The sequence below is a fragment of the Thermothielavioides terrestris genome, chromosome 2 (genome assembly GCF_000226115.1).
Source record: "Thermothielavioides terrestris NRRL 8126 chromosome 2, complete sequence".
Taxonomy (NCBI): Eukaryota; Fungi; Ascomycota; class Sordariomycetes; order Sordariales; family Chaetomiaceae; genus Thermothielavioides; species Thermothielavioides terrestris.
The window spans coordinates 2,609,590-2,632,300 of NC_016458.1; the positions used below are offsets into that span (position 1 = coordinate 2,609,590).

A 22,711-nucleotide genomic window follows, 5' to 3' on the forward strand; every position below is an offset into this window, starting at 1 on the left:
CAACGATAAAGGACAAAGAGATAACTAAGAGGATAATAGAGCCTTCTAGATAGAAAGAGATAGAAGAGGATATTATAATCCTTAGAGAAGAGATAGAGATAAACCTTAGCGACCTAGAAACAATTAGTATAGAGATAGTGACTAAATATAGCTATTTAGTAACTAAAACTTCTATAATATAACTAGATATAGAAGAGGATATTGACTATTTAACAATTGTAGAAGAGGAGTTAGACTATTCAACGGCTAGAGAAAAAGCGATAATAGTAATTAGGGAAGACGACCTCGACGACTCTAATGGATTTAGATATATATATATAAGAAGCAGTTCGAAGACAGTACTTTCTTATACTATAGCGAGATTATAGTAATAGGAGACAACGAAGACGTTAACCTTTACTATAAAATGCTAGAGAAGACTAGGTATATTCTTATCGACGAATATAATACTAAAGCTAAGGACGAGGAATTAGAAGACGAGGAAGCTAATAGTTCTTATTACTTATATTACACCTTTCGCTAGCCTAGACTAAGTTAGAATAAACTGCTACAATAGCTCCTATAGATTTAGCAATATACCGTCTATAGCAGAGTCTTTACGATATATTATAAGCTTTTTAAATATATAGCCGACAATAGCGACGAAGACAAGTATAAACCTATATAACTTTAAACGGACTACTAGCGTAACCTTAGTAATAATAAAGACGAGCTTAATAGTAAAGATATAAACTTTATACTAACTAAAGGACAGATCATAGAAGTATAGCTATATATACTACTACTAAAAGCATTAGATAAATAAGCTATATACTTTATAATCAATATTAGTATAAACCTAGGCGAGCTAGGTACCAAGGTTTACTTCGATATAGGTAGTAATACCAACCTCATTGACAAAGAGTTCATCTCTAAGTAGGCTAAGAACCTACGTTAGATTAATGTAAAGCTATACTTTATTAAAGGCGTTAAAGCCTATACCAAAGTCAAGAAGTAAGTCGAGTTTAACTTCTATATCTAAGGAATTGTCTATAATACTAATATAGACAATTACTTCACTATAATAGCCAACGTCATTAAAGGTTTAAGAGCGAAACTATTGATTAGAACTAACTTTATACTCTATAACAGAGTAAAGATTGACTTTAATACGTCTACCTATTACTTCTAGTCCATTTATAATATAAAGGTAAGAGTATATATAGAATAGAAAAGAATAATCTAGAAGGTAAAAGCTATAAACACTATAACGGTTATACCTATAACTAAATACCTGATCAAGACTATGTTCAAGCTTATAGACACTAATAATGATAATCTAGGTAGCTAGAAATACGAGCTCTACTTCGCTTTATACGTCGAAGGTATACTAGACGCTATTATAGATACGAAAAGTATATACTAAGCCATTGTAAAGAACAATATCGCTCGCCTAATCACTATTATCAAAGGACGATGTATTAGACACCTTTTTTAGTATAGCCTAGAGGAGGATATCTAAGTAATAGTATAGAACTTTATATAGTAGACTTAGAATAACATTGTAGACAACAAATATATATAGATAATAACAATTATACAATAGGAGCCTAGTAATAAGGAACCGATAATAGAGACACTGATAGAGGATAAGTATAAGCTACCTACTAAGTAGGAGTTCTATACACTATTCTATAGTATCGAGAAACTAAACGATATCCTATATATCAAGTTAGTAGTAAAGGTAAACGTCTATAGTAGAGATAAATAGTATATAAAAGAGATAAAGGCATTGCTAGATAAGTATAACGTCTTCTATAACTATAGCATTGTTCCTATACTAGAGGATTAGAAGATAAGAATTCCGCTTGTCGACGGATAATAGAATTAGCTTAAGCCTATTCGAGTTTACCTACTAAACGCTAAAGACTAAGCGATCGTTAACAAAGAATATAACAAACTATATACGTAAGGAAAGATAGACTTTATAGACTAGCCAACCCCTATCGCTTACCTAGTCTTTATAGTCTACTATATAGTTGCTAGAAAAACGAAAGGCAGAGCTATAGTAGACCTCTAGCCCCTAAATACGTTGGTAGTACCGGATATATACCTATTGCCTAACTAAGACGACATTATAAATATAATAATAGATAATACAATCTTTATAGTATTCAACACCTCTAGATTCTTCTTCTAGCTTCTAGTTATAGAAGAATACTATAACTATATAGTGGTTATTAGTCCTAGAGGTTTAAAACGTTTAAACATTGTACTAATAGGATTTAAAAACTTACTAGCTTTCGTATAGCGTTTTATAGACTACTTGTTCTATAAGTATAAGCATTTTGTCTATATCTATATCAATAACATTATTATCGCTAGTAAGAATATAAAGAAGTACTTTAAATATATCGAGACAGTTCTCAATATCCTCGACAAGGTATATATTTATATTTTAGTAGAAAAATTCTTTATAGCCTACCTATTAGTAAGACTTCTTAGCTATATAGTCAATAGTAAAGGAGTAGCTAAGATAGACGACAAAATCGCTATATTTAAGAAACTTAAGTTCCCTAATACCTTTAAGACCTTAGAACAGTACCTTAGTATAGCTAGATAGCTATATAAGGGCATCCTATAATATATAGCAAAAGTATAGCCTTTATAGGACTATAAGACTAAGCTCCTTACCTAAAGGAAAGTAAGCGGAGACCTTCCTATCACTAAGTCGAAGAATACTAGGAAAGCATTTACTTTAAACGCTAAGTTCAAGCCTACGCTAGCGGAACTAGAGTCCTTTAGGTTGCTATAGGAATATCTATATAAGTAGTACTTCCTATATTATTACCACTTTAACAAACTACTATTTATTAAGCTCGACGTAAATAGTAAAGGATATAGAGTAATCGTCTTTTAACTTTATAGCGAATAGGACGGCACTAGTATTTCTAGCTAAAATATTCTAAATAGCGAGATCTAGCCTATTATATTCTTATTCCACCTAACTTCTAATATAGAAAGGAAGTATAGGAGTATAAAAGTAGAAGTCGCTACTATTGTATAGGTAGTTAAGAAGCTCTAGAAAATAGTATAGTTAAACCAATATCCTATAAACATCCTAATAGACTATATAGCGACCAGAGGCATTGTAAAGTATATATCTCTTGCTACTATAGACTTTGCAAAGGCTAACCTAAAGCTCGTTAACGCTATAAACTGGCTATCCTAGTTTAACCTCAATATCTTCTATATACTAAGAAAGCTCAACGTTGTACTAGACGCCTTGTTACACCTCCTAACCTTCGAGGAGGATGCCTCTAACGAAACCTAAGACGCTACCAACGAACTAGAGGACATTTAGTCTACTACCTAGATCGATACTAAAGAATACTATACTATAGATACTAGTACCTTCGAACTAGTTATCAGTGACGAGTTTAAAGCTAGGCTAACTGTAGTTTACCTTAACGATCGTTAGTACAACAAGATCATTAGGAGTCTCTATAATATAGAAGAACAAACTAAGAAGATCGCTAATTAGAGAGAATATAAAAAGTAAGAAGAAGAGCTATAAAGAAAGTAGTACCGAAAGCTATAGCTTAGACTCTATAAACTGAAGGATGATCTCCTCTACTATATTGACTATAAAGGAGTAAAGAAGCTTTATATCCCTAATAGCTATATTAAAGACATTCTTACCGTTATATATAACAACATTTACTACTTTAGTATAGACAATATAATGGTGAATCTCTTTATATTTACATTTAACTAAAAGCGCTAGATAGTATATAAGTATATTCGGCACTGCCCTATATATAGAGAGAACTAAACCTTAAAAGAACTAAAGCCTAGAGACCTTTAGCCTATTTGAACGCCGCTATAGCCTTTCTATACTATTACTATAGACTTTATCGTCGGTTTACCTACTATACTCTCTAAAGGGATACTATAGTTAATAAAAAAGTACCTAATCCTCAACGCTATATACACTATTATCTATAAGTTTAACAAAAAGAAGCTTCTTATAGCTAGAAACAATAAAATGTTAGTAGAGGAATAGGCAATTATAATCTTTAAAGCGCTAACGTATATAGATTAGGGACTCTTAGCGTAAATTATTAGCGACTAAGACACTAAGTTCACCTCTAACCTATAGAAATAAATCTTTTATATCCTAGGCGTTAGCCTCCTTTTCTCAATAGCTTATTACCCCTAGACGGACAGTTAGTTAGAGAGGACGAACTAGATAGTAGAAATTGCTATCTATATAGAAGCTATAGAAAAACTAGGAACGCTATAGCCTCTACTTCTCCCTACGTTATAGTACAACCTTAATAATACGCTTATAGTCACTATTAGAAGATCGTTAAACGAGTTGGTATATAGCTTTAAACTATACTCTATCCTAGATATACTTCACTATAAGAAGAGTACCATTGCCTCTACTAAAGCTATTAGTGTCCTTAGACAGCAATATTAGAAGGAAGTAGTAGAATAGATCGATTATATAAACGCTATTATAAAGATATATTATAATAATAAATATATATCTACTAAGTTCAAAGTAGGAGACACTGTTTACCTACGACTATACAACGGATACTATTTCCTAGGAAAGCCTAAACGAAAGTGGTTACTATAGTGGACAAGACCATTTAAGATTATCTATAAAATCGATAGGAATGCCTATAAGCTTAACTTCCTAGCTAATTGGAAAGTCTATCTTATAGTTTTAGTTTCCTAGTTATAGAAACTAGATTAGGGGAAAGACCCTTTTAACTATAACGTAGAACCCCCTAGCTTTATAATCGTTGATAGAGACGAGTACTAGGAAGTTAAGAAAATTATATAACAGTATATTACTTAGAGGAACTAAAGACCTAAGGTCGAGTATCTAGTACAATAGAAAGGATTTACTACTAAAGACGACTAGTAGATCCTATATATCTAGCTTATTAACGGTGCTAGGGAACTTATTAAAGAGTATAAAAAGGTATACCCTATCGACTAGGAGAAGGAACACTATAACAAAGGTATCGCTATTAAGGAATAGAAGGAAGTAAAGGAGATTCTTTAATCTTAGAACTAAGTTGTCGTTGAGCTACTATAGAGGAAAGGTAGCGACTACTAACAGCTATACTATTATTGACTTTCTCTTTCCTTTTTTCCTATTTCCTTCTCTTCCTTTTGTTCGTTTATACTTTCTTTATTAGAATATATTCGCTTTAGTATATCTATTACTACTATACTACTACTAGATATATAAGCGTTATCCTCTATTTTATAGATCTCTTAGTTTTTCTTCTTTTTACCCCTTATTTAGATATTACCAACACTTTTAGTTATAAAACTATAGTCATTTAGTTCGTTAAGTACCTTGCTTATTCTAGTTTTCCTATATATAGATTTGCTACTAACCTTAACTAGTAAATAGTTAGGGAAAGCTATCCTATTGCTATAAAGGCATAGGGCTTCGAGCTTTAAAGGTACAATGTTCTATTCTTTAGCTACTGCTAGATAGCAACACTGTTTATTAGCTATAGGCACTGTACTATTGTTTTTATTTACTTCTAGAATAGCCTAACGTAGGCCACTACAATTTCCTTTCTCTTTATATATCAACCTCAACGTATTTATCTTCCTTAACAATTCCTTATCGTAGTTATTCGCGTTTACTATACAATCGATTGTTAAACCTTCTTATCACTGAGCTATATATATTTATATAAGCTACTGTTAGTTAGTATATACTTACACTACATTTACAACTTAAAATAATCCGCTATACGTTCTTATAGTACCTACGTCACTGATAGAAGCGACTATATAGTCGATTCTCTTAGCTCGCTAACGTTATTGAGTAGCGAAGCGTTTAAATACAATTATATCAATATTATAGAGGGAGATACCCAACTAGCCTTCGTCGTTTATAAGATATCTCCCTATATAAGAAAGACGCCTACCAAAGGCTATACTACTAACACCTAGAAGAGGGAGAGCGCTTGACTTATAGCTAAATAAGTAGGAGGAGCAAAGGAAATCGATAGTACGCCTAGCGTTCCTTTATACGCCCTAGGAGCTTCTATATCCTACTAAGCTATTACTAAAGACATTGCTACTAGAACTACTTACAACAACGAAATAATAGCCGCTAAAGAAGCTAATATAGCTAAAGTAATCTAAAATAGCTTAGAGACTATCTATAAAGAGTAGTAGTAGAACGTTACTATAGACCCTATTATAGTGTCTAACAATGAATAGGAAGTCTATAAAGACTATAACGAAGCATTGAATAGTAATACTATATAAGAGCATTTAGGAACTCTCCTAACTTATAAATATATAGAAGGGGAGTAGCCCCTACAATATATACTAGGGATTAAGTATCTAGAAACTAGCAACGTCACCTCCGCTAGCGTATAGCGCTAAGAAGTCTAGTAAGCTCTATATATCGCGTTAGAAGACGAGGCCGCTACAACTAACGACGACCTAGACATCTCTAACAACGATAGTGCCAATTACACTAGTAATAAGGAGGATATAGCAACTAAACTATACTATATCCTAGAGCTTTAGGAAACCTATATATTGTATAGGTACTTTTAACGTCTAACTAAAGCTATAAACAAGTATATCGCTACTATAAGCGAAGTACTTACTTATACGTATACAGATTTCAGTTATGATAACAAGTATATAGCTAAGCTAACGATATAATTCACTAGGTTTTATTGTATAGTCCTAAAGAAGGATTTTAATAATAAGCCTACTAGCTTTATATACAACCTATATATCTAGAGGATTAAAGGTATAATCAAGAGAGCCCTTAAAGAGTTCTAAGAGATAGGCATAGTTATAGCAAGCTATATATCAATAGAGATTAAAATCCTTACGTTGTATTACATCTCGCCTAAGGGTAAGGGCAACCCTTCTATAAATATAATGCTAGTAGAGCTTAGGTTTACCTATTACAACAACGCTAGAGCTATAGATATAGCGAGCAGTGCTAATTATACAGTTACTATAAACGATAACGCTATTAAATCTCTATAAACGGATATAAAAGCAGTATAAACGTTGACTAAAGATTTACTCTAATTCGCCTAGAAGTACTAAGTCTATATTAAGGAAGTCGAAAAAACCGTAGTAGAATTAGTAAAGCTTATTAGTACATTGGAAGCAAATAGCAAAGCTAGTAATCTAGATCCTAGTAGTCTTACCTTTTAAAACGACCTTAATAATATATACTATTATTAGATAGTAAAGATCAGTGACTTATAGCTAGTATACAATAAGACTATAACGGATCTCTATTATAAGAACAACGCCCTTCTAAAGAAGATCGACCTTACTACCTAAACGACAGTAAACTTATACGATAGTATCTACATAGGACTAGTATAGTGTATACAGGACGTTGAACGTCGTTTAGTAACTATCAAGTCCTAAACTACTATAATAGATTTATCCGCTACAAAGATAGATATTACAAAGTAGGCTACTATAGCTATCTAAACCATTAGACGCTAAGAGGTAGCGCCTAAGGTTAGCTACACTGCAACTGTAACGACTGTACACTCTACTAAGACTATATAGCCGCCCACTTAGAGAATGCCTACTAAGGTACCCGTCGCTAAAGCCATACCGCTAGTTACACTAACAACGCTAGCTAAGACGCTATAAAGCTAACGTAATAAAAGTACCTATTCAACGTTAGGAGCTAAAACGGCTAAAGTCACTGCTACTAAACGCTAATGTAAAGTAACTATTAACAACAAAGTATAGAAGATATTGATATATCCTCCTAAGAAGCTTAAGAAGACGCCCGCTTCTATTGAACGTAAGGCGGCAACAAAGGTATCTAAGGTCGGAAGAGACGACCCTTATACTAGTAATAGTATAGTCGATCTTAATAAGTAGAACAAATAAACGAATATATTGCAATAGAGGACTTTGCTATAGGACAAGATAACGGATATAAAACTTATATAGAGTATAATATAGATTAGTTTCCTTTCTTTCTATACGCTCCTTTATCCTATATTAAGTTCTATAATAATAGCGAGGACACTATCTTTTCTTCTTGTCCTTAGGCACTTGTTATACGCAACTATAGCAAGGGCACCTATAACCGTACTACGGTTAGGGGTGACGAGCGTTCCCTTAAAAGGGGAACCTCGTCTATAACCCCTTTGTAGAATAGTAGACTACATCAATATACTTTTATAATATATACTAGTGTTTAAGAGTGCTGCCTTATTAGCTGACGAGGCTGAGAGGCATTGATCTTTCTTACCCTTATACGTTTACCGCTAGATGGTCACTGAGCACCATCTGTGTATAACATCTCTCCTTATAACTAGCTTAGTACCTAAGGCGATTCTCCTAATCTTCTAGTTGCTTAGGGTCTTTGTTTTCTTTCTCTCTAGGGCTATATATTAGGAAGGATCCTTTTCATATATAGTTAGGCGCCTTCTTAAGGAATAGGTATATACCTTTATAGACTTTTATAGCTATATCTTGAAAGGTTAGCTTCTTAAAGATCTTTATCTTGTTTATAGTATAGAGGAAAATAAAGCTTAGGAATAGCTTCTCTAATATAGCTATTAGTTCGTTGAACTATAGGCTAGGATCTTTCGCCTTATTTATCTTCTAGAGAGAGGCCTTATCTATTAGGCTCTCCTACTTAATAAGCTACTTCTCGAAATTAGCCTCCTTAATATATATATTCCTAAAGTATTTAAATATATCGAGGTAGATATAAATTTATATTCGAAGCTTAGTTATCATTTTAATAGTTGGCTAAATAGTCTTTTTAAGATTATTATACTATATTCGAAGGTTAGTATACTCTATAAAGTAGGTAGACTAGTAGTTAACCGCTATTATAGTAGTTATAAAGGTTAGTATCTAGGTAAAGTAGTTGGTCTAGCGTTTATAATCCTTATATTTATAATTTAGATCCTTCTCGACCTATATAATAACGATAATAATATTATTGTTAAACTACTTTTCTCTTTTATTATAGAGCTTCCTCTAGTAGCTATTCAATACCTTAATACTAAGCTACTTTTATAGACCCTCGTTCTTAGAGAGGGTCTAGAAGTCTATATCGTTATTCTAGGCTATAGAGGCAATACTAGGCCGCTACTCGTCTATAGTAGACGCTCTTAGATCGGCTAGAGCTTCTACGTTAGCTATAGCTCCTATAGCTATAGCTGGTATAGAAGCTTATAGTTCAACGATATATTCCTAGAGCTTACGCTAGATATACTTATAGGCGAGATCGTAGGTATCGGCTAGTATAGGCTTTAGGAGGAGCTTCGTCTTGCCCTTAAAATAGTCGAGTAGGTCGAGATACTTAGCTTTGTTGACGAACTCGCGGTTCTAAGCTACCTAGTCATCTAGGCTAGCTAGGATAATATCGATCTTTATATTAGCTTTCGAAGATATAGTAGTTGCTACTAAGCGCTATATATAGGGCTATATACTTAGAGATAGGGCTAGGTTTTCGAGCTAATAAGACTCTTAATTGTTAGAACCGTTGTATAGGCTTAGGAAGATAAAGCTATTACAATGTAAGCAATGTATATAACAGGGATCAATCGTGGTGTTAAGGATGTTGTATTGTAGGAGAGTTCTCCTGATCAGGAGCCTAGTCTTGGGTGGCAGTTGGGCATCAAGCCGGTGGATCCTAATCTCGGTGGGCTGGCCCGGTGCCCTGGGCCGGGCTGGTTCTGACAACTCCCAGTAAGCTTCCGTGCCATTTTCGGATGTACACTGCGAGCTGAAAAGCGGTCGAGATGCACGCCGGGCCAATCGCCGTAGAACGAGTGCTGCTCCGCCCCGGTGCAAATAAGCATGACCCCGAGAGGCAGCTTGAAGGCAGCTCGAAGCCAATCACGGCCATCGATCTCTTCGATCCATCAATGCCGGCGACTCCAGCACAGTGGGACGGGACGCTTGGCATGCACCTTGCTCCCCGGTAGTTGGCACGTTACGTTCGGACTTGAAGCTTGGCTATGCATCCATGCACGAGTCGTAGGGCTGAAATCGCAGGGTCCAGACTAAGCGGCGAGAAGAGTGACAGCCGAGATGTCTCAGCGCCGTAGGGCAGGGAGGTGGGTATTGAGGTCGCCGAGATGCATGATGTATCGCCATTTGAATTTGCTACATAACGTCCGCGAAGCCGTCATTCGAGGTGAATATCTCCGCATCAGCGTTCCGGTGTCACGTCGAGTCGTTTAGAAACCCGAAGTCTACGCATTTGCCCCTGCACCGGTACTGTTCGCTACTTCACCTTGCTGGAAGGGGCACTTCCTCTGCCGTTGCACAAGCAGCACCCCTCTTACGCACAACGGAGCACAGAGGACGGAAGATGACTACGTCAGCCAGTGTTATGCCGGCCTCGCGGGAATCTTGGTCTCCGGAGGCGAAGATTCCAAATCGCTGGTGCCCCGAAGAAGACCAGCTTCTTGCCTGGGCGGTAGCGAAGGGTACGTAGAGCCGACAGAACATGGAACCTTCCCTCTGGCCCTTCCTACTGGTCAGTCATCCCCTGACGATCCTGGCAGAGAAGCCTGAGCAGGGCACCATCAGCTGGCACCGAGTCGCGTCCCACCTTCCCGGGCGGACCAACAAGGACTGTCGCAAGCGATGGCACTTCACGTTGGCCAACACCATCCGGAAGGGCACCTGGATGCGTGACGAAGACGAGCGGCTGGTAAAGGCTGTCGAGGTCTACGGCACGCGGTGGAGCAAGGTCGCTCAGGCTGTCGGCACTCGCAACGGCGACCAGTGCTCGAAGCGGTGGTACGACTGTCTCGATCCACGCATCGACAGGAGTCCATGGACGCCAGAGGAGGTATGTCAACCCCTGCTCTTCTCCCTGGTTACAGGATACCTCGTTGTCATAAGCAAACACCTTTACTCTTAAATGAGACACTGATTCAGCATCCCAGGACGAGAAACTAGTCACCCTCGTGGCCTGCCACGGCCGCAACTGGAGCGACATCGTTCAGCGGCACTTTCCCAATCGCCCACCCATCTCCGCAAAGAACAGGTACACCATCCTACAGCGGAGGCAACAACCCAAACAATCCACCGGCACCCGCCGTCCAGAAGCGTCTCCTCTGCGCTCCGCAACCCCGTCATCCTTTCCCTCGACCCCATCCTTAACCCCCTCCTTAACCCCTCCCAGCCCCTACTCCCGCGCCCTTGCGACACCGTCCCCCTCCCCGTCAGCTACCTCGTATACTCCCCCTGAGCCACAGACGGCCGCGCTTGAGGAGGAGTGGATGGCGGCGTTGCCGGCGGGAATCGAAGGAGAGAACTGGAGCTACGCGATCGACGAAGCATCGACCGTCTCCAGCGCACAGACCGGGATCGGTCTGGAACTTGACCCGCTGGGCTGGGCCACAGCTGCGGCTGTTGGCTGGGCCGCGGATGGTTCGGCTGCTGCGTGGGCATGTTTGGGTTGTGATGACGCTGATCGTGCGGCTGCGCAGCAGCCGCGAGGAAACGGGGTTGAAGCTGGCGGTTGGGGTGGGTACTTTACCCATAACCAGGGGCAACAACAACAACATCAGCTGCCCAGCGGGCCTGGTTATGGGTATGGCAATGGGTTTTGGATTTGCGAGGACGGGGGTGTTGGGCAAGTGTCAAGTCAGGGGATTAATGATGCTGGCAGCGCTTTGACGGCTTACGAGGGGATGGGGTATTGGCAGTGCGTGTATGATACGGAGAGTTGGTAAGCCGGCTGAAGAGGGCCTGGTGTAGTTCACCGATGTCTTGAGACACTGAAGAAAAGTCACTGCTGGCCTGTGGCTTCCGAGTCAGCGGCCCGCCGAAACCGGTTGCTTCTGGAACGGGAACGGGAACGAAGGAACGTGGTTTGGACATGTTTTGCTAGGTTGTCTGTAGTGCCTGTGTTTCGCCGGGGTTACCACGAGCCGGTTGTTGCCATCCTTGATTGAATCTCCGAAACGTACATCCAGGCGGCCCTCGCAAGGTACCGGACCGAGACTTTGCAACGAGCTGAACCGGCCCTGCCCCTGAATGCCCCTGAAAGCAAAACAAAGGTCCAACTTTCAACCACCACGGCATGAGCACCTGTCCAGCCCTGTTGTAGGTCTCGATCACACCATCCACAGACACCAAGACGCTTTGAAAGCCCCAGTCTTGTCTCCGTTGTCGGCTTATCCAAAGATCAGATCAGATAAGATCCTGATTGATCATCTTATCAACGACTGGCATCGACCTGTCAACCCTCTCACATCTTTGATTTTTCCCTTCTAACGTCCGCCTCTGCCGTCTTCCCCGCTCTTCAGGGCAACTGGACGGAACCCAGTGGAGGCAACGCAACTCTCTCAACCAGCAATGGACCGAACGCACCCGTCCTTGAAGGCGCAGGCGGCGTCGAGCCATGCATTCCCAGGCTTTGTCTGCGCTCTCTGCCCGCTGACGCCTTGGTCTCCAGACTCCAATGTCCCTGAGCGAGGGCAACAACGATGGCTGGTTGGATAATCCAAGAAAGGTGGCATATATCAGGCTGCTGGTCGAGACGCTGTACGAGTCCCGCACGATTGTTGTGTGTTATAATGCCGCGATTCTTAGACTTCTTTCCGCATTTGCGCTCTTGCACTGGGGGAGTCGAGGAGGCGGCGAGCCCACCATTAGCCGCAAAAGCGTGTTACAAGCCTACTAATTGTGAACGTGCTTGGTTACCATATGATCTAACCTCCCAAGCTGTTGTTCTCATAAGCTTGCGGTTAGTTAAAGCACACGACGGCCTCTACAGCCGAGATGCTCAGGGCGGCCCTTGCGTTACTCCTGGCTTGCCGAAGAATTGCAAACTGCCACACGAGACATGCAATGCAACATACGAGTTGTCCGCAATGATTAGTCTTGCTGATGTTCTGCTGCTGCCTGGTCGTAGTTGTGAGGCGGCCAGCGGCTTCGCCGAGTCATCCATGCAGTTGGTACTGCGTAAGGTGGGAGTTGACAGCCTCCATTCCCCGTGTCAGGACTCTTTCTCAGCCTCGCAGGGGGGTGCACCGTCGCTCTCCGATGGAGCACTGGCCGATTCTCTATCTTGTGCTGGCCAACACCATCTATCGAGAAGGTTCCTGTCTGTCGGGATGCCGTCGAACCCCTTTGATTCAGAGGTATCTCGCCGAGACAAGCCAAGAGCTCCGAGTGAGAACGAAGGCACGACACTTCCGACCCGCGCTCTCATCAGCATGGGCGGCCAGGTCGGGTCCAACCCGCACCCTCTCAACAACTTCGTCCCGACCACGGTGACGAACAACGTCTTCCGGGGGAACATTGGCTTCTCCATCGTGATCAACAGGTGGGTCGACGGGCTGATGGTAGGCCGCCCGTCAAGCTACTCCGTACCGCCGCCAGAAAATTGACCCTCGCTTACTATTCATTCTCGTCGGCATCGACACGGCGGGCGGCGTGTGGACGGCCAAGTGGGCGAGCGGCCGCTACTCGACCGCTTGCGGCAGCGACGGGGCCATGTGCGAGGTCGGTTTTGGTGGGGATGGGTATCTGGTGCTGTATCATGCCGGTGGGCCGCTGAGGGATGCGAAGACGTCCGGGGCAGGTAAGGTGCTGGTGTTTAATGCCGTTTGATCATGCCGCGCCATAGGTGGCTGTCTTCGGGGCTGGTGGGACACGCTATGGATGATTGCAGATCTGATCAACTGATGCTCTTGGGGAGTGTTTATGTGCAACAAGGGAAAGTGCACAGCGGAAGGGAAAAAATGATGCAGAGGGTCCTCGGGTGCAACGCTGATTCCCATCGTGGGCAGGAGCCACCATCAGCATGCGAGCGGGGAGTTCGCAGAAACAAAAATCACTGGCCCATGGTTGGCTAATGCCCCCACTTACGTGCATTAGCAGAGGATCGGCCGAGCTTCGACCCCAAGATCACGCCGCAGCCAAGCATCGCCGAAGTCTCCTCTTGTCCCCCGCTTTGCGTTTTGTTTTCTCCCCCTCCTCGTGCGCCATGCTCTGCAATCACCCGGCGAGTTTGGGTATCCAGCGTCGCGTCGGGAGGGTGTGTGCTGTGGGTTTAAGGATCGGTTTTCTGTAACTGCCGGCCGGCCGGGTTCAGAGCCCCAGAGGCGCTGGGAAGGAAAGCCTGCGGTCGCCGCGATATCAAATCCGGCGACCCATCCCACGCTGCATCCGACGCGCTGGACACGCGTATGGCACCCACCGACCAAGAAGCTCGTCATTTGGCGACAACATCCTCCGGCAATAACAACCTCGTCCCGCACTTTCCTGCCATTTCCAAGCAGGATTTCAACAAGGCTCCCGGCGAGGCTCCGTCTCCCGGTAGTCGGTCTTGCAGTTCGCTCGCCACGACCGTCGTGTCCAGCCCCGCGCCGAGTCCACGACGCCGACAACACTTCCAGGTGCCACAACCCGGCGCCCCAACTTCCGAGCCGGACACCATGCCGTTCCTCGTGGCCGTGGCCAAATTTGCTGCCTTTACCGTACGCATAGTTAACCGTCTTCAAAATTGACAATTGCTGGCCGTATTATCGTTGCTGACCTCGGTGTCTGATCCCAGGATGTCTTCCTTACCGGGCTGGTACGCTCCCATGGGCCCTTGATGTTCATTCGACTCGTCAGGCGCTAACTGATGGCCAGATCATCCCCTTGCTTCCCACCATCCTCGAGAGCCGGGCCCATGTTCCCCAGCATCAAGGTAGATACGCCCACCCTTGGTGGCCAGGTGATATTTAACACCCGGGCTAACATGTGCTTGTGCTTTCAGCCCAGATATGGACCTCTGTCCTTGTAGCCGCCCATGGTGGCGCCGTTGCCGTGATGTCGCGTAAGTCTTCACAACATCTGGCTTGGAGCCTTACTTGCGGCTAATCTGCTCTGCACAGCATTCATGCCCCTCCTCACGCGACGGGGTCCGTCAGGCTATGCAGTGCTTCTTGCCGGCCTCGCCGGCGCAGCTGCTGCCTTTGCCCTCCTGCAGCTCTCCCATGACCTTGGCCTGTTGATCTTCGCCCGCGCCCTGCAAGGACTCTCTGCCGCCGCCATCACCGGCGCCTCATCCGCCATCCTCGCCTCGGCAACGAGCAGCAGGCCATCATCTTGCGGCCTCGCTTCACTGACGCCAGCCTTCCTCCAGAGCGTGGCTATGACGACAGCACCCGCCTTGGCTGGAACCTTGCATGACTACTATGATGCAGACGCTGTGTTCTACTGCGCGTATACCATCATTGCGCTCAGTGGTGTGCTGGGCTTGGTAGCGGTGACTGCCACACCAGCTAGGCATCTCCGTGCCAGCAACGGGCCCGAGCCTCGTTCGCGCTCGGAAGTCCCAGCCGAGCGGAGTGGGTATGGCACAATATCGGCGGGGACAGGAGAGTCCAGTGAGAGCTCTTCTCCAAGGTCAATCTCCCCGAGGACACGTTTACCCGCTGTCCCCAGCCAACAAGATCCTGCAACTGCCGTTTTGGGAGCCGTTGCGTTGAGCCCGCGGCTCCTGGTCGGCCTGTACGGATACCTCGTCCTTGCTTTGCTTACCTCCGCGCTGCAGGGCGTCCTCCCCCTTTTCGTTGAGCGGCGCTTCAACTGGTCGGTCTTGGCCACCGGGTACACGTTCGTCCCGCTTTCGGCACCTGCTGCCTTGATCGGACCGCTTGCCGGCGCCTTGGCTGTCAGGGTCCCCAAGTCAACCCGTTTTCTGACGACGGTCGGTTTCTTGGCTTGTCTACCCGCGTTCCTACACCTGGGTCAGCTGGGAAAGAACACCAAGCTCATACAGCACCCGTTCTTTCTGACGCTCGGAGGTCTTTCTCTGGCCACCGGTCTCTGCGGAGATCCCTTGGCCAAAGAGATCACCAGCGTCCTGGCTTATTCTGCGAATGACTCTTGGAGCGCCACGGCGCTGGCCACTAGCCTTCCGAGCCTCGCGCATGCATGGGGCAGCCTGGTCGGACCGCTGCTCGCCGGTGCTGTCAGCTGGCTTTGGGGCTGGCAGACCATGAACACGACACTGGCCGCCATTTCCGCTGCCACGGGTGTGGCATCGCTCTTGTTCTTGCAAGGCTGGATTGGGAGCCCGAGCCCGGAAATCCGGGCGCACCGGACCGAGGCTCGCTCTGATGAGGAGTCGGCACCTCTGTTGACGAACGATCGCTCAAGCCGTAGTTTGTACGGATCGAAGGAAGAGTATGGCGGCGGTAAAGGAGACGATGGTAAGCAGAGACAGGACTCGGATGGCGTCTCCCCCCACTCGCGCACCGGTGAGGACCGCAAGAGTCGCACTCATCGCCGCCATTTCAGCGTCGACAACTTCTCCGTGGCCACAACAACAACACCAGGCAGCATAGACTCTTCCGCGTCGTCGGTCCGCTTCCAAGCTGCTCTAGAGACGCCAACACTCGGCGCTTCCACCGGAGTTGTTAAACGGCCGTCGATGGATAGCGCCGCCGGCAAGAGCGCCGCCGAGCGGCGGTTCGTCATGCGCGAGGCGCCGCACGCGCCCGCCACCGACCCGCTGCTCGCTGCCGGCAGCTTGTATGTCATCGACGAGGAGCGGGACACGGGGCGCGGCGTCGAGAGCCGGCGGCACAAGCGCCGGGTCGTGGTGTTCGCCGAGGGCTCGGCGCCACCGGAGCTGTTGGCGCGGCACCGCCACCACGTCGTCGCCATTAACGCGCTGGACGGGACCGCGCAGATGGTGGCGGATAGCACGGAGGACCATGCCGTGCACGTCACGGAAGAGGCCGCCGGGGATGAGACTGCGTTTTCGGACGCTACGGCCAGGCGGTATGTTGTTGTTGTTGTGGAGGGCGAAGATGACGCGGAGAGGTGAAGGACGGAGGGACATGCTTCGGCTTGTGTGTGAAAAGTAGGAGGAGCGAGCGGCGGCAATGGTGCTTGCTGATAATGATGGTGCCGACGATAATTACGTTATGTATTGTGAGATGTATGATGACAGATGCAGATCCATGAGACATGTCGAAGTCTTGAATTCATCGCCCCTGAATTCCTCGCATCGAAGAATAGCCCGCGGCGCAAGCTGTACCGGGTGTGACCAATGGTCGAGGTCTTAAAGACAAGATCTCGAACTGTCCAGGTGAGCAGGAGTGGCAAACTTCCTGAAACTCGGCCAGTCCTGGATGACTCAGGGGCCATTTCTCACCTCCACTGCTGACGCCATAACCCATCGGCGACCGGGCAAACAAGATATGTACACGACGGCAGCCTACGCGAGCTTACTGGGAATGCAGAAATGGACCGACATCCATCACGAGCCGAAGTAGATACTAGACTGCCAGCCAACCTCCGCCAGGTTGGAGGATACCGGCCTGTCCTTCACCGATCAGCCGAAACCACAATACCTTACTTTATTTTACCTGCCTTCCGTGACCCGCCACCGCCCACGCTTCATCTTCGTCAGCCGCCCAGAGACCAAAGATGTGCCGCTCCTACAGCAACGCGCCGCCGAAGCCGCGCACCGACCGCGCCTGGAAACCGATCCGTTCGTCTCACTTTTTCTCTTTTCTTCCTTCCTTCCCATCATCATCATCATCATCATCGTCATCATCCATGAGAACAGCCGCGACACCTCCGGGGGCCTTATCCCTGAGTCTCCAGTTGCCCCCGCACCGTGAATGCGCCTTCCTTGTCTGATTTCTGGCCTGCAGAATGGACGGACGAGGTGGCGCACAAGTACTGCGGCACGCTGGACGCGGGCCGCGCCGGCAAGCCGAACAAGGTCCACCTGTGCGGCAAGTGGTACGTCGGTCATCCCCATTTTGGGCTTCTGGTTGGGCTATTGGAAAGAAGGAAGAAACTTTTTGCTTACGGTGCTGGGCAGCATGGCCATTAAGGGGCGGCAGATGCAGGCGGCCGGCGGCGACGGGGCGCACCGACGGCGTGAGAAGATGGGCTGGCTGGCTGGGGGCGGGTGATTGATTGTGGTCATTACCACTCAGATAGATATGCCAAGGTGACGGTTTAGGGTTGGCGGCCTGTCTATCGCCTTGGACTGGGGCTCGGTAGGATACCAGATGATTCGATTGGGCAGACGAGTAGTGACGGGAGTAATCAGTACTCATGGGACGAGTGATTGCTGCTTGGGATGATGAGCTGAGAAACATCCCGTTTTCGTCTGTGGTTGGTTAAATACTATGCACAATCTTCCGTCTCATGAGCAAGTTCTCCTCTGAGCCGGCGATGATTTTCCCGAAGTCATGACCAAGGGAGGAATCATTATCTCTATAGGCGTCATCCTGAGTTCAGATGCCTGCCTCCAGATATTTGAGTCTGGGGGAGGGATTTGGTCCCGTGTGAGTCTCGTTGCGGCGTCTGCCATGGAAGTCAGCCGGTATTACTATGTTACCACAATGTTATGTGTGAGGCTCGGAGGGCGACAGGTATGAGCCAGTGAGGCCTTGATCACGGCTGCGGACGCCCTGGGGTTCTACCATCCCTATTCCCAAGTCTTTCGCATGGCAGATCACATTGCTCGCAAATCAAAAAGACCTATCAGTAACCTCTCCCGAGAAGCACTCACACAGTAACATATACCATAAAATCCCACACCTGGTCCGATATCCACCAACCTTCCACCCCGAGCCACGTCCTACATCCTTAACTGTGGTGACAGCCACAGCACTCCCCACACTTGCCCGGCTCCACATCAGCCCAGTAACTACGGTGCCCGAACTCGCCGCTGACGTCCTCAAACACGGCCGCCATCACGCTCAGGCACTCGTCCTCCATGTCGTGGAGGGCCTCCAGGGTCAGCCACTGGCGCTTCCCGGCCAGCCGCTCGCCGGACTCCTCGTACGAGCGCAGGTACACCTTGTTCTGCCGCGACGCCAGCTCCTCCTCCATCATGATGAACATCAACAGGCCCTCCACGGTGACCCAGAGGTAGTTGATGCTCGACAGCGGCGGAACGCCGTCGTCGGCGCCCTCGCCCTCGCCCTCGCCCTCGCCCTCGCCGCCGCCGCCGCCGCCGCACACGTCGCGGAAGATGTCCTCCCGCAGCAGCGCCAGCAGGTCCCGGCCGGAGAGCTCGCCGCCGCCGCCGCGCCCCGCCGTGCCAGCCTCCTTCGTGGTGCGCTTGTTCGCGAGGTGATCGGACGAAAGATGGGCGCCGCGGCCAGCGCCACCGGGCAGCTGCTGAAGGATCTGGCCAATCGACGCCGCCATGCGCAGCAGCTCCTGGTCGCTCACGCCCTGGGCGCGCGCGCGCCTGACGAGGTCGGTCTCCTCGAGCCGCACGGCGCCGGTGGCCGGGTCGACGGTCTGCTTGGTCTGGCTGAGGCGGACCCTGCCCAGCATGGAGCGGACGGGCACGTCGGCGTCGGGGATGCGGTCCACGTTCCAGTCGGCCTGGCGGTACAGGAGCAGGTTCGACTTGCGCTGGATGAACCGGTTGGTGTCGGGGCTGAGCGTGCTGTGGACGCCGCCGCTCCTGGCGTCCGCCCGGCGGTTGGCCCGGGCCAGGGTCGCCCGGTATCGGCCCGTCTTGTCGTAGAGCGTGGTCAGCGCCTTGCCGAAGCCGGTGGTGGGGATCTTGCCGTCGAGGAAGAAGGCGGACTGGAAGAGCGTCGAGATGGAGGCGAAGATTTCGACCGGCTTCTTCAGCCGGCCCGTCTGCACGAGCATGTTGTGCAGGTGCACGAGCGACATCTGCTCCGGGATCCGGTCCCAGATGACCATGCTGACGCGGTAGGCGAGCTCGAGGGCTTCCATGAGCCCTACGCCGCACAGGAACGGCGAGTACTCCCAGAGGCCGTTGGGTCTGGTGTCGGAAAGGCGGGACGGCGGGATGCTGAGCCAGAGACGCAGGTATTTCAACTCCCCGAGCCCGACGCCAATGTCGTGCTCAATCCACCAGAGCAAGTGTTTATGCTTATTGCGTTCCTTGTCTCCGAGCTCTGCGGCGTCCCTTTCGAATGACTTCCAGAGGGCGTTCACGGCGCGCAAGAATCCTCTTCCAAACCGCTCGTATTTCGGATCGAGAAAGATGTCGACGTCGCGTCGAGGGCGGAAATTGGGGGCCGGCGGCGCGAGAACGGGACCTTGGTCGGCGCTCGGCGACTAGCCGCGCGACACGGTCAGGGAGTCCACGATGCACTGCAGCTGGAAGACGTGGTGCGGGAGGATCCGGTCTCGAACGTCCGTGCTGTTCTTCCGCCTGGCGAGCGAGCTGATGGCGCTGGCGAACTGGTTCAGCCCGAAGATCCTCGGGTGCGGGTCCGGCTGGCCGTAGCACTCCATGTCCTCCCGCGCCTCTTTCTCGCCCTCCCGCGTGGAGGTGTTGTTACGCTGGGCGACCATGCTGGAATGGACATTGACCAGGTCGTAGAGCCAGCTGATCGTGTACGCTCGACGCCAGCGCAGTCTCTCTTCCTTCCTGGCCTCCCGGAGATTGAGCTCGGGGTTCCAGTCGCCGATCTCGTCGAGCATCCGCTTGGTCGGTTTTCCGTTGCGGTTCTTCTGGAAATCGGCGAGGAAGTCGACGAGATCCTGGTAGGCGTGAAGGAGGAAGTGCTCCTTGACGTCCACCTCGGCTTCCCCAGCCTTGGCGTCCTCGAGGCCGTCGTCGCCTTCCCGGGGACCTGGGCTCAGGGCGGAGTCGCCCTTCGCTTTCTCCAGGTCGCCGCGGGTGATGGCGTTCACGACGGCCTCGAAGGAGTCGTGGCCGGGGAAGTCGACGAACATGGCCGCCGCCGACCGCTGGATCATGGCGACCGCGAGGGTGGAGACGGCCCCGGCAACCGCGCTGTTGAGGCCGTCGTAGGCGACCTCGCGCCAAACGCCCTGCAGGTAGGACCGGAGCTCGGTCCACTCGCGCACGAGCGCATCGACGGCGATCAGGTAGTCGGCGCTGATCCCGTCCTTGCCTTGGATGATGCGGTAGCTTTCCAGGGGGACATCGTCCAAGGCCGGCGCCTGCTGCTTTTTCGCCTTCTTGCCCCGCTTGCCCTTCTTTCCCTTCCCCGGCTTTGGTTGACGGCGCCTCTTCGGGGCGGAGGCAGCTTGAGACTCTGTTTTATCGGATTCTTCATCGCTCGCATCGTCACCGTGTCCACCAGCCGCTGTCTGGCCCTCCAAGTCGAGGGCGCTGAATCTGTTGGTGAGAAGCAGTTGGTCGAGGTCTTCGCGCTTGAGATCGGACCCGTCATCCGCCGGTCCGTCAGTCATCTTCCATTCCTTTCCGCCTAGAGCTTCAAAGGCCTCGACCAGTGCGTCGATGAAAGCTTTGTGAGAGGCGTTGCTTCTTTCCATCTCCGGGTTGGGGTTTTGAGCCGCCAACTTCTGAAACATGGCGTAGCTGGCAGTCCTGGCATCGATGACAGATTGAAACAAGCGGTAAATGGCAGGAGGGACGGCGCCGATGTGCTTGGCGATGAGCTTGGAGAGGAATACGAGACTCGAGACGGTGATCTCACCCGTGGTGTTCGCGACCGCGGGGACATCCTCGTCAGGGCCGCGAGCTTGAGACGATCGGATTATGGCGTTCGAGGTTTTGATGATCCAGTACAGGAGGCGACTGGTGTCCCGCTTGTAGGCGAGATACGCGTTTCTCGTAGCCATGGCGAAGAGGCGGAGAGTATCGTGATTTCCAGGTTGGGATCCGGGATGTAAGTGTCAACAAAAGACGACGACAAAGAAAGATCGCGGGTTGTCTCTCAGCTGGCGTTCTGGCAATCGGGCGGCGCTGGAGGCAAGAAAGGATTCAGGGAAAAACTTCGCGAAGCATCGATTGTTGCCTACGTAAAGTTGGTTAACCTCTCATTCACATCGAGGTATCTATGCAGACTGAATACCGTGTAAGTCACAGTGCGCGGTATAATATAGTTAAGGTATGTGAAGAGGCACAGGAAGGAGCTCAAGCACCACACTCCGTCCGAGTCACAGTTGTTCCCCCTCGGCGACAAGTATCAGACGAAACCAGTTCTGGCATGCCTTGGGGCTTCGTACTCTGGGACAGTGCTGACACATGCCTGGACAAAGCTAGTCGAACACTTCTCATTGACTGCTGGGTGAGGGAGGACACCTCAACGCTCAGGGGGACGGACCCCTGATGCCGAGACGGTCCTCAGGACAGCGCGGCCACAAGAAGCAGGGATCATATGCATACAAAGTACCTAATGGTCTTGCTTGAAGCAGCCAGCAGGAGCTCCTCGCACCGCGAGATGCAGTCAGAATATAGATTGTTATGCCCTTCACTTATTTCTCCCCATTAGTCTGACCATGACCTTGTCCGGGCTGAGGCTGGCACATGTACCCCCGCGGGTTTGTGTGGTTCCACGGCTGTTGGAGTTTGCTCTCCCCAAGCCAGCGATTCAGGGAATAGTAGCCTGAGCACGCTTGTCCGTGGCCCGATCCGCTGCTCGCCGTCGACTCAGCGCGCGCTTGGGTGCCAGAGGTCTGAGCCTGCGTTCTGGAAGCATCCATGGCGGGAGAGTGTTCGAGGAGAATCAAGGCTCTGTCTGTCCTGGCCGTTAGGGTCAGTGGGTGCTTTGCTTCAGAAAATGTGAACTGGTGACTAACTTGAACTTCGGCCTTAACAAGTCAAAGCTTGCAAAGCTTGGACAAAATGACGCGGGCTCTGTCGTTTCGGCTAGAGGCGGTACCGTGCTGCAACAGAATGGACGGAACCGAGAGGGCGGCCCAGGAGAAAAGATATCCGAGTGGTTGGAGTCCCCAGTAATGGGCAAAG

The 22,711-nt window shown here is 48.4% G+C and overlaps 6 protein-coding genes across 6 annotated transcripts; 5 read left to right on the plus strand and 1 right to left on the minus strand.

Moving 5' to 3' along the window:
- Nucleotides 1-2,329: 2,329 nt before the first annotated feature.
- THITE_2047704 (uncharacterized protein) lies at nt 2,330-2,602 on the plus strand (the record flags this gene model as incomplete). Its single annotated transcript, XM_003651848.1, has 1 exon — nt 2,330-2,602. A coding segment is annotated over one exon (273 nt), but the record flags the coding sequence as incomplete, so codon positions are not given.
- A 7,899-nt stretch (nt 2,603-10,501) lies between these two features.
- On the plus strand, nt 10,502-11,051 carry THITE_2045382 (uncharacterized protein; the record flags this gene model as incomplete). The annotated part of the gene is made up of 2 exons (XM_003651849.1): nt 10,502-10,849; nt 10,947-11,051. Coding segments are annotated over 2 exons (453 nt in total), but the record flags the coding sequence as incomplete, so codon positions are not given.
- A 1,810-nt stretch (nt 11,052-12,861) lies between these two features.
- Nucleotides 12,862-13,475, plus strand: THITE_2112661 (uncharacterized protein). The gene has a single exon (XM_003651850.1). It carries the CDS (start codon nt 13,125-13,127, stop codon nt 13,398-13,400), a length of 276 nt encoding a protein of 91 aa, XP_003651898.1. The 5' UTR covers nt 12,862-13,124; the 3' UTR covers nt 13,401-13,475.
- Nucleotides 13,476-13,926: 451 nt separating this feature from the next.
- Nucleotides 13,927-17,191, plus strand: THITE_2112663 (uncharacterized protein). Its single transcript, XM_003651851.1, has 5 exons — nt 13,927-14,492; nt 14,570-14,590; nt 14,650-14,707; nt 14,777-14,836; nt 14,895-17,191. Exons 1-5 carry the CDS (start codon nt 14,451-14,453, stop codon nt 16,835-16,837), a joined length of 2,124 nt encoding a protein of 707 aa, XP_003651899.1. The 5' UTR covers nt 13,927-14,450; the 3' UTR covers nt 16,838-17,191.
- A 474-nt stretch (nt 17,192-17,665) lies between these two features.
- Nucleotides 17,666-17,939, plus strand: THITE_2048650 (uncharacterized protein; the record flags this gene model as incomplete). Its single annotated transcript, XM_003651852.1, has 2 exons — nt 17,666-17,763; nt 17,846-17,939. Coding segments are annotated over 2 exons (192 nt in total), but the record flags the coding sequence as incomplete, so codon positions are not given.
- A 682-nt stretch (nt 17,940-18,621) lies between these two features.
- THITE_2143262 (uncharacterized protein) lies at nt 18,622-21,582 on the minus strand (the record flags this gene model as incomplete). Its single annotated transcript, XM_003651853.1, has 3 exons — nt 18,622-20,082; nt 20,113-21,432; nt 21,559-21,582. 3 exons carry the CDS (start codon nt 21,580-21,582, stop codon nt 18,622-18,624), a joined length of 2,805 nt encoding a protein of 934 aa, XP_003651901.1.
- Nucleotides 21,583-22,711: the final 1,129 nt, after the last annotated feature.

Bases quoted from the DNA above. Each gene is read 5' to 3' on its own strand.
- THITE_2112663 (XM_003651851.1), top strand. From the start codon at position 14,451: ATGCCGTTCCTCGTGGCCGTGGCCAAATTTGCTGCCTTTACC. The intron at 14,708-14,776 runs GTAGATACGCCC...TTGTGCTTTCAG, and splicing joins CCATGTTCCCCAGCATCAAG to CCCAGATATGGACCTCTGTC. The intron at 14,837-14,894 runs GTAAGTCTTCAC...TGCTCTGCACAG, and splicing joins CGCCGTTGCCGTGATGTCGC to CATTCATGCCCCTCCTCACG.
- THITE_2112661 (XM_003651850.1), top strand. From the start codon at position 13,125: ATGCCGTCGAACCCCTTTGATTCAGAGGTATCTCGCCGAGACAAGCCA.